General features: G+C 37.3%; 1 protein-coding gene across 8 annotated transcripts in view; it reads right to left on the bottom strand.

Moving 5' to 3' along the window:
• The window catches only part of SRPK2 (SRSF protein kinase 2), a 274,393-nt gene that overhangs the window by 40,032 nt on the left and 215,681 nt on the right, over nucleotides 1–18,680 (bottom strand). For all 8 annotated transcript variants that reach the window (XM_064289877.1, XM_064289879.1, XM_064289875.1 and 5 more), the window contains 4 exons: nucleotides 9,011–9,119; nucleotides 8,126–8,213; nucleotides 7,812–7,899; nucleotides 4,445–4,551 (listed from right to left, as the gene is read on the bottom strand). In XM_064289877.1, coding sequence (XP_064145947.1) covers nucleotides 4,445–4,551; nucleotides 7,812–7,899; nucleotides 8,126–8,213; nucleotides 9,011–9,119 — 392 coding nt within the window. The remainder of the gene's footprint in view (nucleotides 1–4,444; nucleotides 4,552–7,811; nucleotides 7,900–8,125; nucleotides 8,214–9,010; nucleotides 9,120–18,680) is intronic.

Here is an 18,680-nt window from a genome sequence, read left to right as displayed (position 1 = left end):
AATTTCCACAAACAAACTAGGCATTATTATCCCTGTTTTACAAATGAGGAAACAGGCTCTCAGAGGCCTGTTCTGATCAGGGTCAAAAAGTAGTAAATGCCAAAGTTAGAACTGGACGTTAAATCTGTCACCAAAGCATGTACCCTTGCACTTTCTCCTATTCCAAGGGTTCCCCTCTAGAGGCACCTTTATCCCCACGTGACATGTCACAAAGTTAGCAGACATTTTTAGTTGTCACAACTGGGGGAGGGGAATGCCACTAGCATCTAGTAGGTAGAGTCCAAGGATGTTGCTAAACATCCTATAACACACAGGACAGCCCCTAAAGACAAAGAATTATCTGGCCCGAATGCCAATAGTGCCAGGATTGAGCTAAACCCAAGGTTTCTAAGGGGAAATATCAACCAGCACCAGATAGTAGAATACCTTAAACAGGATCATGGGAATAACAGTGATCTAACTTTTACTGGACACAGGCCCAGAACAATTCCAAACATATTATATTCTGCTTGGCAAGATGGAATACACATGGGCTCAAGATTACCAGGGTTCGAATTCCTGATCCACTCCTTATTAGTTTAAGTTACTTCCTGAGAAGGGGAAAGTTACCTCTCAACTTATTCTCACATAAAATCAGGAGAATAATAAAACCTATTTCATGTGGTTGTTGTGAGGCCTCAATGACTTAATAATGCAAGTAATTGGAACTGTGCCTGACACTTCAGTAAGCACTGAATATTTGCTAGTAGTACTAGTTGTATCTCTTTATATCTTTACAACAATCTAATGAGGCTCATTAACAACCTGCATTATGCAGATAACACAAACTTGTTTCCGGAAAGTGAAAAGGATTTGAAGCACTTACAGATGAAGATCAAAGACCACAACCTTCAGTATAGATTACACCTCAACATTAAGAAAACAAAAATCCTTACAGCTGGACCGAATAAGCAACATCATGATAAACAGAGAAAAGATTAAAGTTGTCAAAGATTTCATTTTACTTAGATCCACCATCAACACCCATGGAAGCAGCAGTCAAGAAGTCGAATGACGCATTGCACTGGACAAATCCACTGCAAAAGGACCTCTTTAAAGTGTTGAAAAGCAAAGATGCCACCTTGAAGACCAAGGTGCACCTGACACAACCCATAGTGTTTTCAATCACCTCGTATGCATGCAAAAGCTGGACAATGAATAAGGAAGACCAAAAAGAATTGATGCCTTCCAATTCTGGTGTTGGCAAGGAAGACTGAATATACCCTGGACTGCCAAGAGAACAAACAAATCTGTCTTGGAAGAAGTATAGTCAGAATGCTCATTAGAATTGAGGATGGTGAGACTTTGTCTCACATTCTTTGGACACATTATCAGGAGGAACCAGTCCCTCGAGAAGGACATCATGCTTGGTAAAACAGAAGGTCAGTGAAAAAGAGGAAGACCCTCAACCAGACGGACTGACACAGTGGCTGCAACAATAGGGTCAATCATAACAATGACTGGAGGATTCTGCAGGACCGGGCAGTGTTTTGTTCTGTTGTACATAGGGTTGCTATGAGTCAGAACTGGCTCCATGGCATCTAACAACAACGAGGAAGATACCACTCTTACTCCTTTTTTATGATGAAACTGTGGCTTAAGGAGGTTAAGTAACTTGGCCAAAGTCCTTTAGCTAAAGTGCGGTATATCTGACTTTGAATCCCAAGCCCTTGACTACACTATTGCTTTGTGAGGCCAAGAACTTTAAGCTTTAGGCAACAGGCAAGGGGAAGTCACTAAAGGTTCTAAATGGGGAATATGAATTATGAAAGCAAAGTTTTACTTAGGAAAGCAACTGGCAATGGAAAGAAGACTAAACTGGAATAAGGAACTGGAATAGGATGGGCTGGAATCAGGGTGAGTACGGATAAGTTCTTGAAAAGATACTGGCTGGAGATGATGAGGGACTGAAGTAAGGGTGATGGCACTGTAAACGGGAAGAACATCATGAGTAAAAGAATCTGCACAGGAGAGGCCAGGCACTGGGTGACTGGTGAAGCATGGCAGGTGGAAGAGCCACAAAGCTGAATGAAACATGATCACTTCTAAGTAGAAGGAAGCCACATAGTAAAAGAATGTTAGGAAAGTTGGCCTACCCTGTCTTATTATAGGAAATGATCTAATTGTGTAGGTTCATTAATAAAGGACTTCGCCATTACTAAAAGTCTAAAATACTGTAGGCTGAATCAAAGGGAATGAAGGAAAATTCAGGTATATAGATTAACTGGGTATGTAACTTCTTAAACAATGTACTATACTGAAAGTTCTAAGTAGGTTTAGGGAAAAAAATTCAGATTCCACGATAATACTTTTCTTAAATAAAAACAAAGATTGGTTCACATTTAAAACAAAAACAAAAAAATCCAATGACACCCAAAAGTTACTATTTACATTGCATACTGAAACTAGACGCATATCACACAACATAACCAAAATTCCACCTTGAAATGATTTTGGGACAATAAAACCCTACGAAAGCTTTTCCGTAGTCTCTGAAGGACAGAGCATGTGGATTATGGTGAGGATAAGACATTTCATTAAATAATTTGTTCATTCAGCAAGTATGTATTAGGGTTCCATAAAGCTCTAAGACTGTCATCTTTTTATTTACAAACTCCTTCACTTTTTTTTTCCCCCCATTGCTGAGAAAGATTAGATTTTGCTTTCCCCCTTTGGAATGTAAAATAAATACAGATGGTTTACTGCTAATTCACCTTCTTAAACTGCCAAGCCTGAACAGTGGTGACGGTCAGTTACCTATGGCAATAGCAGTCATTTCTGAAGGACAGGTTCACTTGTGTGAAATATGTACAAGCTGGTCTTTCTGAAACTATTTACTTTTTTGCTAAGTTATGTAAATTCTCTGATATTTTCAGGATTTATGAGATAGTTAAGAGATTCTGCCAAAGCTTTAACAAATTAATGTTTTTTAAGAGTTTAGAGTTGCCATTAATAGCTACAAATACTAAATGCCATTTGGGAACAGGGTAACTTCAATAAACATGTTTATTTTCCCCCTCACAACATGTCTTCTGCATTAAAGAAAAAATACCGCCTCTTCATGAGATCTTAGCCTATGTAATAAAAAATGAAAAGGCTACCACCGTCTAACTCTAAAAGAGAAACAGATACATTATTAAACAAAAGCCAGTTTCAGCTAGTCACAAATATTATCTACACTAGGCGTGTACTCATACCTAACATACTATTTATGTATGAGAAGTACAGCATCTTAATGTGTGAGTCAATTCAGAGGCCCTTCAGCCTCCAGCACCCCTTTCTCAACTAACATCTATAAAATTAGAAGACAAGCAGCCAATTTGTAATACAAAGGAACAAAGGTAAATGAAGAGAGGAGCACACAAGCTGACTAAACAAAGTCATCTACACTCAATTTCAACAGCAAAGTCTAGAACTGCTTTTATTACATAAATTTAAGCTTAAAATGTTTATAAAATGGGTTTAAAATCTTTTCACGTACACGTGTGCAAATACATATGACCTACACTTGTTAGGAACATTCTTTTTAGGCATCCATCTCATGAATTCACAATTCTTTAATTGTGATTCATTCTCTAATTCTTTTCCTATTTAAACCTATTTAAGAATTCTGAACCGGGGTCTGTTTTTTTAAGCCTTTGGACAGGTTTACCTTAAGCTCTGTACCTGGGCAGAGCAAGGGCCCCCAAACCACCTACTCTTCTTTTCAAGCAAACCAAGTAACTTCCTCGGTATGTCACATACCCTACAGAATTATCCACAGTAATGATTACGTCAGAATAGGTAATCCAGAATAAGTCATATCTGCCACTTTTATAATTTAGACTATAGACAACATGTGGAATACACACTGGTGTATACCATGTAGAAAACTGAATCTGGCAAACACTCCTAATTAAAAGGGGATCTTCCACGTATGCTTACTACAATAATTCGCTAGGGCATCATCACTGAGCCAGTCCCTAGCTGAGGATTTTCTTTTGGCAAAGCAACTGAACAAAGTACAAATCTAACATAATATTTCCTATATAACTTAAATATTTCTTAAGTCATTCTTGATTTACCAAAGAGTAAATAAATTACTTGTTTTCATCTGAATTATTTTCTAAGGAACTAAGGCATATATTTTGCAGGATTAATACTGGCCATAAAATTTCTAATTATACCATATCACTTACCTTTAAAAAGATCAACATGTGAAAAGAAATGTATACCTGGCATTTACATTTTATATCCTTTACAACACAGAATGCCACATCATTAAATCAATACAAAGTTAATTTAATATGAGATCAAAATGTTATAAAATATATATATATATATTTTTTTTTTAAAGAAGAAGAATTCATGTTGAAAGGGTAGCCAGTTAAGCATTGGGTGGTGAGTTCCCCCTCATAAGCCTTACCTGACGAATGATACTCTTCACACAACGCACTGGGAGACCTTGGTAGTTGGACTTGATGATCCACTTGAGGAGATGATGCCCAAGCACTTCAAAAACCATGCAGACATCTAAGACAGGGTTAAGGATCCATTTACCACAGGGATGCAGCTGCTGAAAGCAGCATCATTGTGACAACTTGCAAAAAACATTTTCTTTATAAAAAATGCAGTATCAACAGTTGTCAAGAATACTAAGTACTTACCATGTCTCATCTACATAAAAACAACTAACATTTACTAAGTGCTTATTGTGTGTCATATTTTTTAACGTGTACTCCTACCAAAGTCAGGAAATAATTATCCCCACTGTAGAAATGAGGAGAGTAAATCCCAGCAAGTTAAAGAACTTGCTGAAGTTACATAGTCCAAAGACGGCAGAGCCATGACTGGATCCCAAACTTACCTGTGCTCTTACATTTCCCATTCAGAATCAGTCTTAATGAGAACGTGCAAGACGGAAACCTCACAGGAATTGGTGAGGGTAAAAAAAATAAAAGAACTCTAGTGTCTTCAGTACCTGCCTGAATTTCTTTTTGATAAGCCACTTAAAACACAGTGTAAAACAGAAATTTAACAAAGACACTGAAAACCTATTTGAACTTTTCAATACTCTAGGCAGCTTTTAAGAATATATGATTGCAATTTAAGATACAGTTTTAAGACCAATCTGTAATAATGAAATCTCAAGAATCTGTTTTGTTTTGTTTTAAATAGAAATTTGAGTCAACCACTGACCCTCCAAAATTCATCATACAAATATATGCATGTCATTCATACATAAAGATTTCAAAACAGCTCTGAAACTCTGAGACTGTTTTGTTCATACCCAGGAGCTTATTGTTGGCTTTAGTATCAAAGAAGGCCAGACAATTTAATTTTTTTTTTTACAACAATAGCTGGATCTACCATATTACCAAAATAATTGTTGCTTTAAATTGTTTTAAAAAAAAAATAACAAAAGTTTTTCTATACTGTGGAAGAAATTATGTACTACAGACTTAAACAGGCATATTCTAAAGGTTTCTTTCTAAAATACAAGTGAAGTTTTCTCAAAACACTGACAAATCTGGACTATGAGAGATTCTTACCATTTTATTTAACAGTAAAAATAGCCACTTGTGTGTGGTGTATATATGTGTGTGTGTATATATATATACACACACAAAAAAAACAATATATACACACACATTAAAAAAAAAAACTGTCTTAAGGACCTGCCCTTGCAGGTCTGAGATAAGAGGAGGGACTGCCCTGCCCTACCCTACCCTGCCCGTAAACAAACAGGCTCATTTGGAGAAGCAAAGGCAGAGGAAAGTCAGCTCTATCTTCTATCAATCAATCAAAAGGGAAAAACGCACTCAGCATTTAGCAGAGATGACCTTGATGCAAAGGCTGAGGTGGTATCAGCAATCACTGGTGCTCTCTGGTTTCCTCCAGAATCTCTAGAGAAACAGAAAAACCTCCACAAACATAGAGGGTGTGAGCGGAATGCTTCCCTAAGGGATCATGACCTAATTGATGCAGAAATCCTAAATCATCGGGTGTGGGGGTGTGCGTGTGTGAAGCTGGGAGCAAACCTTGTTCTGGCTTGAGAAAATCAAATACCAAAACGTCAGATCTGTTCCAAACATGATCTCAAGCAAAGACCAAAATTTCAAGAAGAAACCAAAAGACCCTGGCTTTTGACACACCCCCTAGCAGTCCAGAACCTTGGAAAATGAAGGTACTGCCTAGCCCATGTACATAAAGGACTATCTCAGAGAAAACAACATGATAATATGGAAAGAGCATTCTGAAATCTAAAGGCACTGTCTCTTCTCACCACTTGTCCTGTCTGTCAGCTCCCAGCTGAGCTGCAGGCCTTAGGCTATTTTGTTCTCTGTCACATTCCCTCTCAAGAATGCCCTTCAGTAACGCCCCAGGTAGGAGATAAGGATAGGACAAGATCCTTTCCACAACCCCCAATCACCTCCTGAGCTACCCCCAAACTAACAAGTACCTGAACAACTTAAAACAGCCCAATCAAAATGGATACTCTCAAAATAGAATGGGAAATTGAGAGATGCTCTGATTCTATCTTCTTGCTAGACTCATGTCTTCTCCAACAGGACCCAGAATTAGGACTGAGCCCTCCCTTTAAAAAGCAAGAGGAACATCTAACCTCTAGCTGACGGCCTTAGTCATCTAGTGCTGCTGTAACAGAAATACTACAAGTAGATGGCTTTAACAAAGAGAAGTTCATTCTCTCACAATCTACAAAAAACCCAAACTCAAACCCGTTGCCGTCGAGTTGATTTCGACTCACAGCACCCTATAAAACAGAGCAGAGCTGCCCCCACAGTTTCCAAGCAGCACCTGGTTGACTCGAACTGACAACCTTTTGGGTAGCTGCCATAGCACATAACCACTACACCACCAGGGTTTCTTCTCACAGTCTAGTAGGCTACAAATTCAAATTCAGGGCGTTGGCTCCTGGGGAAGACTTCCTCTGTCAGCTCTGGAGGTAGGTGTGTGTCATCAATCTTCCCTAGGTCTAGGAACCTCAGGTCCAAAGGATACACTCTGCTCTAGGCACTGCTTTCTTGGTGATACGAGGTCTCCATGTCTCTCTGCTCTATTCTCTCTTTTATATCTCAAAAGAGATTGGCTTAAGACACTATCTAATCTTACAGATTTCATCAATATAACGGCCACTAATTCATCTCATTAACAGCATAATGATAGGATTTATAACACACAGGGAAATCACATCAGATGACAAAATAGTAAACAATCATACAGTACTAGCAATCAGGACCTAGCCAAGCTGACAGATATTTTGGGGGGACACAATTCAATTTACTGACCAAGAAACTCTTCTTTCAAGAATCATTAATTTCCATTAAGGTAATTTCATTTTGAGAGAGGGAATGCTCTGCAGCATATTCTAATGAAAAAGAAGAAATGTAAAATTAACAATTTAATCTTTAATGAGACAACTAAAATAAGTTTACACAGATTTATGGGAAGAAGACTGCTCTAGATTAAGAAAGACTTAGGAGAAAACAAGCTTGTTTGCTGAAATACGATTCTTGCAATAATCAAGGAAATTTGAATACTGACTAAAAATTTTCTTCAATAAGATTCTATTATACTGAAAACCCCCAAAGGTTCTTAAAGGAATACTATATTACAACAATCTGCAATGAGACTAGAAGCTTATGTGAGCGGTAATAAAGAAGCAAACTGTAGTTTATACAGGGGTTGGGAATATTTCCATTTTTTAGAAGTAAAAAGAAGAAAAAAAAAACTATAATTAATCCATCAGGAAAGATTTCTCCAAAGGATACGTATTCCATTCATGCCTGAAATCTTGAAGTCATCAATTAGCTGTACCACCATGTCTTTATTTGGGTCACTTGGATCACTTTCTCTAACCTTTGCAAAGAAAAATGAATGCAAGAACAGAAGAGTTTAAGACTGAAAATCATTTTTTCTATTATTTCAATCAAAATTGTTTTTAATAAAAGTGATGTTATTAAAACAAAAGATTGAGTATCTGAATTTATGAAAAAAAATTGAATTTAATATTACCCCCCCAAAACCTCTAAGAGAGTTTTAACTCATTAATTTTTCTTTATCATTCACATTTTGCCGTACTTACACATTTGAGCAGTTTTATTTCATCCAAGGCTGTCTCTGTATAATGCTGGGCACTTTTTACAACTTTCATTGCAACAAATCTCTTCCCCCTTAAAAAACAAGGAAAAAAAAACATATATATATATATATTTTATGTTACCAGTAGAAGTGATCATTATAATCAGATCTATTCAATATTAGAAACTTATATAGTACTAGTTTAAACAAACAAACAAGTAAGAGCAGAACTGCCCTATAGTGTTTCCAAGGAGCAGCTGGTGGATTCAAACTGCTGACCTTTTGGTTAGCAGCCTGAGCTCTTGCCCACTGTGCCACCAGGGCCTCAATTTATATAAGTACTATATAAACTATTTATATAGTTTACTATATAAACTATGTAAACTTCTGCAGTACTTTTCAAACCATGGAACCACAATTAACTAGTGGATCCATAGGCCAAGACAACCTCTTGTAAGTAACACTTTTATTTCAGTTCATACACATATATACACAACACATGTATATGTGTACTACGTAGTAATACAATTTCTTAATATGGGTCATGCATTTAAAAAAGTCTATCACTGCTTTGAAAGGACTATTCACTGTATTTTATATTTGACTGTTTCTCTGATATAGATGAATTACTAGAAAAACAATATGACCTCACCGTAAAGCAACTTCAGTAAATAAGTTTCAGAAACAAAGCTAGAACAAACTTCATGTTTTACGATATCAGGCAACTGAAATTCAAACTCAGGATAAAAAAGAGAAGGATGGCTAGCTGGGGCAGTCTCGTGCCAAGCACTTTCCATGCAAAAAACAGGTCCCTCAGCCAGACTTTCTTAGGAAATTGAGATGTTGTGTAGGACCAGGAAACACATCATACATGACAAAGAACACTTACTGCATATCCCAGCATAGCCAGACAGTAGAGAAATGTCCCCATCCTAGCTTCCTAATAACATGGTATCGGCCATTGAAGAGGTCTCCAATTTTCACTGGATGATAGCCACCTTTTAATAAGAAAATAAAAATTAAAACAAATTTGTCAGAAAAACAGTAATAGCATTTTACTGCTTCTCAATTACCAATGTCATTAAAAATGATAATCAGATCAAAGCATGTTCAATAATTTTTTCCCCCCAGAAATACCTTTCAGCAAGAGAAAAATGTTCTATGCTTTTCTGATAAGATTGTTTGTTTTAATTTAATTTTAAAAGGCAATAAACCATCCAGCACTAGATAACCTTTGGATTTAAACCTAGGTGTATACAACCTACCAACACCAGCTCTTAAAATCACAAACAACCTTTATCTCTTCTTAGCAATAAGTTTATCTCAGATCTTTTTGGACATGTACAACAACACCCCACCAAAATAAGGGCTGTTTATTGTGCATAATTCTCATACACCAGTAGTTTATATGTTACCACTAAGAATCTGTATAATGCATGTCTTAATTTACCCTCCAACAGATTATGTTCCTCTCACTGCCCTTCCTCCAACCTCAAATTCCTATCTGCAACCATCCCTTGGAAATGAGGAAATGAGGTGAGGGGGGAAAGAGGGTACCCTCTTAAGGTAGACTCTTGGAGGAGGGTAAAGGTGTCCTCATGACATCTGGCATTTAAAAAAAAATTTCACTTCACATTTTTAAGTAAAATAAGCAGAATATAAAACTATATGTATAATACGCTACCACTTTTGTGAAACACACAAGAAAAAAGAATAAGGTATTAATAATTTGTTTTATTCTTTTTTATCTATAGTTTATTATTTATGTTTTTAATTTTCTATTTAAATTTTTATTTATACTTTCAATTTTTTCTGAAACAAACAATACTTTTCTACTTTTTTGTATTCGGAACGAATTTTACTTTAACATAAAATACTTTTTAATTGCAAAATTGTCATTTCTCATTTCTTAATTAAGAATTCTTATAAATTACTCAACAAAGAGATGGGCAAATTGTACCTAGTGCTGAGAGGCCTAAAGGAGGTGCAGGAATTATTTTAAGAGGTACTATGAATTTTTATGAACATTTAAAATTGTGTTGCATTAGTAACGGAGGAAATCTGACTAGATACTGAGTTTCTAAGATTCTTAGTTACATATCACCAGTGCACTTGTTTTTTCTGGATTTTAATCTTAAAATCTGTTAACATTTTGGGATAAAAATATGAACTAAAGATAGTAAATTAGGAATAAAATAAAGCAAATCAATTAATGGCCTTTTATTTAATTCAAAGGTTAAATTAAAATTGCATAAAAGGGCTGAGTTCAGTACAGATTTTAAGCCATTAAAATTAGCAGTGAAAATGAGGAAAAGAAAATTAACATTTTCCAAATACACATGGGGGGTCCTGTGCTAGGTATTTTATTTTCCATACTGTGTTCCATGAAGCAACAGTAAAGTATAATATATTATAGGTGTTCCATTGGGGGAGGAAGAAGGGGGAGAGAGGAGGAGTTCTCTTTGGGAAATGCAAAATTAGGTACAGCAAGGCCAATTTCTTGACCATAGGAGTCCTCAGAGCCTCATGCCCTAACAAAATATGTGAACCACTAAGAGAATAGCAGCGCGTACTACATCTTCAATACAAGTGGTCATGAAACTATTTCTTAAGAAACTACTTCCATTTTATAATTTAGGTAACAATAACATGTTATCTTACTTAAGTCTTACAATTAGTCTGAAGAAGTGTTATTTCTGTACCGCTGATGAGAATACCAAGGCTCAGAGAGACTTAGCAGTAGACTTGAAGCTGGGAACTGTCTGACTCCAAAGCCCATGCTTTCCAAAAAACCCAGTGCCACAAATCGATCTGGACTCACAGCGACCCTAGAGGACACAGCAGAACTGCCCCATTGGGTTTCCAAAGAGAGGCTGACGGATTCAAACTGCTGACCTTTTGGTTAGCAGCCAAGCCCTTAACCATTACGTCACCAGGATGACATGCTTTATCCACTACTAAAGAAATGCACTTCATTTTTAGTAACTGTTGGGCTGTTTCATGGTCTTACAAAAAAAAACCCATAAATATGCCCATCTTATAGCCCCTCTGTATTAATGCCTTCCCAATTTACAAATCTCATGATAATGTGTGCATTCAGTATACAGGGAACACTGGAATGGCTTAATTAAAAGCTATTTACTATTATAATTACACATTATTGCTAAATTAAAGTCTCTAAATTTGTAAAAGAAACAAAAAAGTTATTTATGCATAAAGAGAAGGAAACTTGTATCACTAGCATATATTATGCTTCAGATCTGAATTCTCAAACAGCCAGGTATGAGTATCTGTGAGCAGAAACAGGAGCTGCACTACTTCTAACAAAATCATAAACACAATGACTCCTTTTCTCAACGGGACTTTGAAAGTTAAACAAAAAAAATTAATAGCTGAGTTCAGTTATCTACGGAGCTCACAGGCTAGTTAGAAATACTGTCTCTAAAATGGGCCAAATATATTTACCAAAAACCAAAACCGAACCTATCGCCATGGAGGGGATTCCAACTCATAGCAACTCTCTGGGGCAGAAAACTGCCCCACAGTGTTTCCAGGGAGGGCTGGTGGAATCAAACTGTCAAGCTTTTGGTTAGCAGCTGAGCTCTTAACCACTGTGTAACCAGGGCTCTAAATATAAGGGCCATAAGAAAAAAAAATTTTTTTTCTTTAATTTTTATTGTGCTTTAAGTGAAAGTTTACAAATCAAGTCACTCTCTCACACGAAAACTTATATACACCTTGTTACATATTCCCAATTGCTCTCCCCGTAATGAGACGGCCTGCTCCCTCCCTCTACTCTCTCTTTTTGGGTCCATTTTGCCAGCTTCTAACCCCCTCTACCCTCTCACCTCCCCTCCAGGCAGGAGATGCCAACATAGTCTCAAGTGTCCACCTGATCCAAGAAGCTCACTTCTCACCAGCCTCCTTCTCCAACCCATTGTCCAGTCCAATCCCTGCCTGAAGAATTGGCTTTGGAAATGGTTCTTGTCCTGAGCCAACAGAAGGTGTGGGGGCCATGACCACCGGGGTCTTTCTAGTCTCAGTCAGACCATTAAGTCTGGTCTTTTCACAAGAATTTGGGGTCTGCATCCCACTGCACTCCTTCTCCCTCAGGGGTTGCCTGTTGTGTTCCCTGTCAGGGCAGTCATCAGTTGGAGCCAGGCACCATCTAACTCATCTGGTCTCAGGCTGATGTAGTCTCTGGTTTATGTGGCCCTTTCTGTCTCTTAGGCTCGTAATTACCGTGTGTCCTTGGTGTTCTTCATTCTCCTTTGATCCAGGTGGGTTGAGACCAATTGATGCATCTTAGATGGCCACTTGCTAGCGTTTAAGACCCCAAGTGCCTCTCTCCAAGGTGGGATGCAGAATGTTTTCTTGTTAGATTTTATTATGCCAATTGACTTAGATGACCCCTGAAACCATGGTCCCAAACCCCTGCCCCTGTTACACTGGCCTTTGAACCAGTTTATTCAGGAAACTTCTTTGCTTTTGTTTTAGTCCAGTTGTGCTGACCTCGCCTGTATGGTGTGTTGTCTTTCCAGTCACCTAAAGTCGTTCTTACCTACTATCTAATTAGTGAATACCCCTCTTCCACCCTCCCTCCCCACTTTGGTAACCATCAAAAAATATTTTCTTCTCTGTTTAAACTATTTCTTGAGTTCTTGTAATAGTGGTCTCATAAAATATTTGTCCTTTTGCAACTAATTTCACTCAGCATAATGCCTTCTAGATTGCTCCATGTTATGAAATGTTTCACATAATCATCACTGTTCTTTATCGCTACGTAGTATTCCATTGTGTGAATATACCATAATTTACTTATCCATTCATACGCTGACAGGTGCCTTGGTTGCTTCCATCTTTTTGCTATTGTAAACAGTGCTGCCATGAACACGGGTGTGCATATATCTGTTTGTGTAAAGGCTCTTATTTCTCTAGGATATATTCCCAGGAGTGGGATTGCTGTATCCTATGGTAGTTCTATTTCTAGCTTTTTTTAAAAAAAGGAGGTGCCAAATCGATTTCCAAAGTGGTTGTACCATTTGACATTCCCACCAGCAGTGTAGAAGTGTTCTGATCTCTCCACAGCCTCTCTAACATTTATTATTTTGCATTTTTTCGATTAATGCCAGCCTTGTTGGAGTGAGATGACACCTCATCATAGTTTTGATCTGCATTTCTCTAATGGCTAATGATTGTGAGCATTTCCTTGTGTATCTGTTGGTTACCTGAATGTCTTCTTTAGTGAAGTGCCTATTCATATCTTTTACCCATTTTCTAATTGGGTTATTTGTCTTTCTGCAGTTGAGTTTTTGCAGTATCATGTAGATTTTAGAGATCAAGTGCTGATCGGAAATGCAATAGCTAAAAACTTTTTCTCAGTCTATAGGTAATCTATAAGGGGCATAAAAATATTTTTAAACACATAAGTAAGTGCTGAATATAAAAATAACTGAAAGTACAAAACACTGAACATCATAATCTTTCTTTTTATTTTGGAAGTGTGACATGCACCATTACAAGACTACAGTCTATATATTCTTATGCCCTAACTCCCTTTCTACAGAAATCAATATTCTCTCTTGACCATTTTTCATTCTCGTCTCACAGAAAGGTAGTCTTGCTCATAGGGCATCTCCTCTAACTAAAACTATGCTGCCAGGAGGGGGAAGCATGTCCCCACATGGCAGACCTGACCTAACTACCCAACACCCAGGGAATCAGAAATGGACACTTCAGTAACTCCATCAGAAACTCTATCAGAAACATCTCCAATTCCCTGAGCTTAGCTGTGTGTGACACAATGGCACATAATGGCCATATCTAGCAATGGAAACTCCTTGGTCTACTACTTGTCTAGCAAACAAGGAATCTCGACCAGTCACAGATTAAACAATGACCGAATCATCTCGTTTCCTTCTGCTGCTTCACCAAAAGGCAGTCAGAGAGTAGGATAACTGGGCTATTCAGGCAGAGCACTGGAAAGGGTCAAGAATGTGAGGACTACTATGACTTTAGGAATTGGTTGGAGTATTTATATTACTGTATGTTTACTGTTTAAGAAGCCCTGGTGGCACAGCGGTTAAGTGCTCCTCTGATAACCAAGAAGTCTGCAGTTAGAATCCACCAGCTGCTCCACGAGAGAAAGATGTGGCAGCCTGCTTCTGTAAAGATTACAGTCTTGGAAACCCTATGGGCAATTTGGAATCAACTCGAGGGCAACAGGTTCGGGTTTTTTCTTTATGTTTACTTTTTAAGGTAAAAATCACACATGCATTGCTTAGAAGCTCTTCTCTTTTTACACAACAAATCCTTTTTAAAAAATCTTCTTATAAAACAAATCACAAATACAAAGAAAAATAGAATGGTCTGTTAAATAATCATTAAATCCATTGCTCTAGTTTCTTCTCCTACTCTAACACGCTCAAGGAAACTATAATGTTCTACCTATATAATTAATAAAGCTTCAAAAAAGACAATTCCACAGCTATTCCCTTAACTGTCTTTTTTTTTGGGTGTGGGGGGTGGGAGTGGTGGCTGTCCAAAGATAAAGAAGACTCTCTTTCCTTGCCAAGCAAAAAATCAGCTCTATTTACAAGAGTGAATCAAAAGCTCGAACTCTATGATAGACCACTGTAAGAATTTTTAGTAAATTCCCTTTATCTACTGAAGACATTAAACATAATTCATTTTTTACCAACACTAGTTTCTCAGCCCTCTGATGTTAAGAATTCTCTCCTTAACCAGTGAAGGATTTCAAAGGTCCAAGCAAAGATTTAAGAATCTTTCCCAACACTATCTTAGAAAGGGAGGAGGCAGTAAGAAGAAATTTCTTCACGTAAGATAACTGAGACACAACTGTGAGTAATTTAAGATTTCATAATTCCCTTCTCAAAAATTGACAGAGTAAGTAGACAATCAGTAAGGGATACAGACAACTTGAACACCAGTATAGACCAACTTGACCTATCTGACATTTACAGAACACTCAACAACAAATGGCCAATATCATGAAGCTGGGGGAAAGAAGAAAAGAGGATGATTCATAGATCAAAAGGATTAGAAAACATAAAACCGACTGTAATGAGTAAATCTTTTTTTTCTTTTTTTAAAGTTCATACTTGAGATATAATTTATATACAGTAAAATTTACCCCTTTTAGTTTACCTGTCTATGAGTTCTGACAAACGTATACAGTCAAGTCAGCACCACCACAATCAAGATACAGAACAATTCCTCACCAAAAAAAATTCCTTCCTTTCCTTTTGTAGTCAACCCCCTCTCTACCTCCAGATCCTGGCAACCACTGATCTGTTTTCTGTACCATTATCTTCTTAAACTGAACAGTCTTAAGAGCTTATGACTTTTATCCACAGATGCATGACAAAGCCTTATAAAAATAAAACTTTCTTGAAAAATATTATGTGTGAAATGTCAGACCACTTCAAAATTATTTAATGACCTTGTAAAAGAAGAAATCGTCCATTCCAATACTTGTTAAGGATTAGATTTAGGTCTCCAAAACAGGGTTTATAAATTTTCTCTAAGGAAGGCTTTTCATCTAATAATTGACTTGGAAAAAACAACCATGGCTCAACAAACAGATTTATATACTTCTTACTCAAAATAATAGGTTCCCATTTCATCTAAAGAGTCAACTGAGACATAAAACAGCACATTTCCATCCTAATCACAGGTTTTATGTATGATCTACTTTAGTAGGAAACTGGTAAATTTGAGTTCAGTTAATTTTCCATGCTAATTCCATTTTTGATGATAATGGTATCTGCTAAGTAAATCTATTTTCTTTACATTGTGCTCTAGGTGAAAGTTTACAGAGCAAATTACTTTCTTATTCAACAATTTACACACAAATTCTTTTGTGACATCGGTTGCAATTCCTGGGATGTGTCAACACTCTCCCTTCTCCGCCCCAGGTTCCCCATTTCCATTTGTTCCATTTTCCTGTCCTTCCCTGACTTCTCAGTCTTTACTTTCGGGGAGGTGTTGCCCATTTGGTCCCATTTACATGACAGAGCTAAGAATAAGAAGCACGTTCCTCGCGTGTGTTATTATTTGTTCTATAGACCTGTGTACTCTCGGGCAGAGGGTGAACTTCAGAACTGACTTCAGTTCTGAGTTAAAAGGGTGTCTAAGGGCCAGGGGCCATAGTCTCAGGGCTCCTCCATTCTCTGTCAAACCAGTAATTCTGGTCTGTGTGTGTGTGTGTATGTGTGTGTGTGTATGTGTGTGTGAATTTCAATTTTGTTCTACATTTTTCTCCAGCTCTGTCAGGGCCTCTTACTGTGATTCCTGTCAGAGCAGTCAGTGGTGGTAACCGGGCACCATCTAGTTGTTCTGGGCTCAGGCCAGTGGAGGCTGTGGTACTTGTGGTCCATTAGTCCTTTGCACTAACTGTGGACTAATATTTCACATGTGTCTTTTGGTTTTCTTCATTCTACTTTGATCCAGACGGCATGGGACCAGCAACTTAGATGGCCGTTTGCAAACTTTAAAGACCCCAGATGCTATGCACCTAAGTCGGATGCAGAACTATTTCTTAATGAACTATTAGGCCAATTGACCTAATGTTTCCCCAGACCATGGTCCCCACCCCACGTGATGAGTAAATCTTGACTGGATGCCAGATTTAACAAAACAAAGGTGTAAAAGAAATTCTTAAGAAAACCAGGTAAATTTAAATAAGAGGTAGATTCTGGATGACATTATTGAACTATAAATTTTCTTAGGTGTAAAATTATTGTCGTTACATAATAGGAAAATGCCCTTGTTCCTAAAAGTTTGCTGAAGATTTTGAGTGTAAAATGTCATGATGTCTGCACTTCCTTTTAAGTGATTCAACAAAAGAAAAAAACACAAATATATCATACATATATATATAATAAAACAAGATAAACTGTGAGCAATTCTTTAATCTAAACGTAGGAAACGCAGGTATTCATCAAGCTATTCCTTCAACAGCTCTGTATGTTTGAGAATTTTCAGAAGAAAGAGAGTATCATTTTTGGCCAGTCTGTTGCTTTTTCCCTCTGCCCAAAAGTGTGCTGTTAAAAGGAGTTGTTACCCAGTCACTAAGGAACAAGGCAGGAGAACACTTAATTCCAACCACGGAGAAAGACAGTAGGGAGACTCAGAAACATGACCAGATAAGACAAATTTTCTCAAACTCTGAAAAAAGATTAAGAGGGAAGGAAACAAAAAGTCTGCTCAAGGCCTACTGTTAGATTCTTGGCATTTATCATCTTGTTTAAAGCAAACAATACTGATAAGTTATTATCATTCCTACTAAACAAGTGGGGGGAGAGGAGGCCTACCAAGGTTATGCATTAGTCCAGTGTCACCCAGAAAGTAATCATTAGAATCAGAATAAGAATCAAGATGTGCCTGATTCTGAAACGGTTGTGCGTTCTTCCTACACCAGGTCTTAGTACTCGCCTATCAGCTAAAACATGTTCCCCTTTTCCTGATGAGTAAGACTTCTAATACGAATTAAATACCCGGTGTTGTGAACGAACCAAGTAAAACCCAAATAAAATATAAACACATTGTATGCTTAACTATTAGGCAGTGCAGTTCACAGAAAATAGAATTCGTTTCATTTAACTCATCTCTTGTCAATCAGAAAGTGATTTTTTGGTAGATAATTTCGTTTTGAGCAGAATATTTATTATTAACTAAAAAAAAATTTGTTTAAAGGTCTGCCATTTTAAATAATGACTATTTTCTCAATATAAGATAGCAGAAACACTGGCTGAGTTGGAAATAGTTTGTCGTCAATGATTCATGAGAATCTGTTGTTAAGTGACCTTCGTAAGCAAAATATCACAACCATTCTTTATTTCTCTAGGTTACAAAACAGAAAATAAATTATTGCTTTAAAATTTTATGGCACACACCTCTTAAAATTTGAATTGTGAAGAATACCGTATGTTTGTAGGTAATATCAAATAAAAATGAAATCTATGAAAACACTAATTTCTTCATTAGTAATTTAAAGCACAATTTAAATCACGTTCACCCCAGTAGAAACGCTGGCATTACTAAACAAAAAGAGCAGCAGGACTAAGGGTACAAAAAAGCCCTAATATCCACCCCAAAAAATAAGCAATAACAAAGCCTCTGACACGCCTGCAAATAACCACATCAGTGAGCTTGGAAGCAGATCCTTCCAATCAACCTTCCTGTGACTGTGCAACCTCCTGAGAGAACGTGATCCAGAACTACTCAGCCAAAAAAAAAAAAAAAAAAATTCAAACCCACTGCCACTGAGTCAATTCTGACTCATAGCGACCCTACAGGACACAGCAGAACTGCCCTATAGGTTTTCCAAGGAATGGCTAGTGGCTGTCTGGTTAGTGGCTAAAGGTCTTAACCACTGCACAACCAGGGCACTACTTCCAATTCTTGACCCTTAGAAACTGCATAAGATGATAATTGTTTGTGGTTTTAGGCTACTAAATTTTGGGGTGATCTGTTATGTAGCAATAGATAACTAATACAGTTACCTGTAAGCAGCACCAATGTTGTTAGGTGCCATC

This window comes from Loxodonta africana, chromosome 8 (assembly GCF_030014295.1).
Source record: "Loxodonta africana isolate mLoxAfr1 chromosome 8, mLoxAfr1.hap2, whole genome shotgun sequence".
NCBI classification, from domain to species: Eukaryota; Metazoa; Chordata; class Mammalia; order Proboscidea; family Elephantidae; genus Loxodonta; species Loxodonta africana.
Note: the sequence above shows the minus strand (reverse complement) of the source record. Positions and strands in the feature narration are given on the sequence as shown.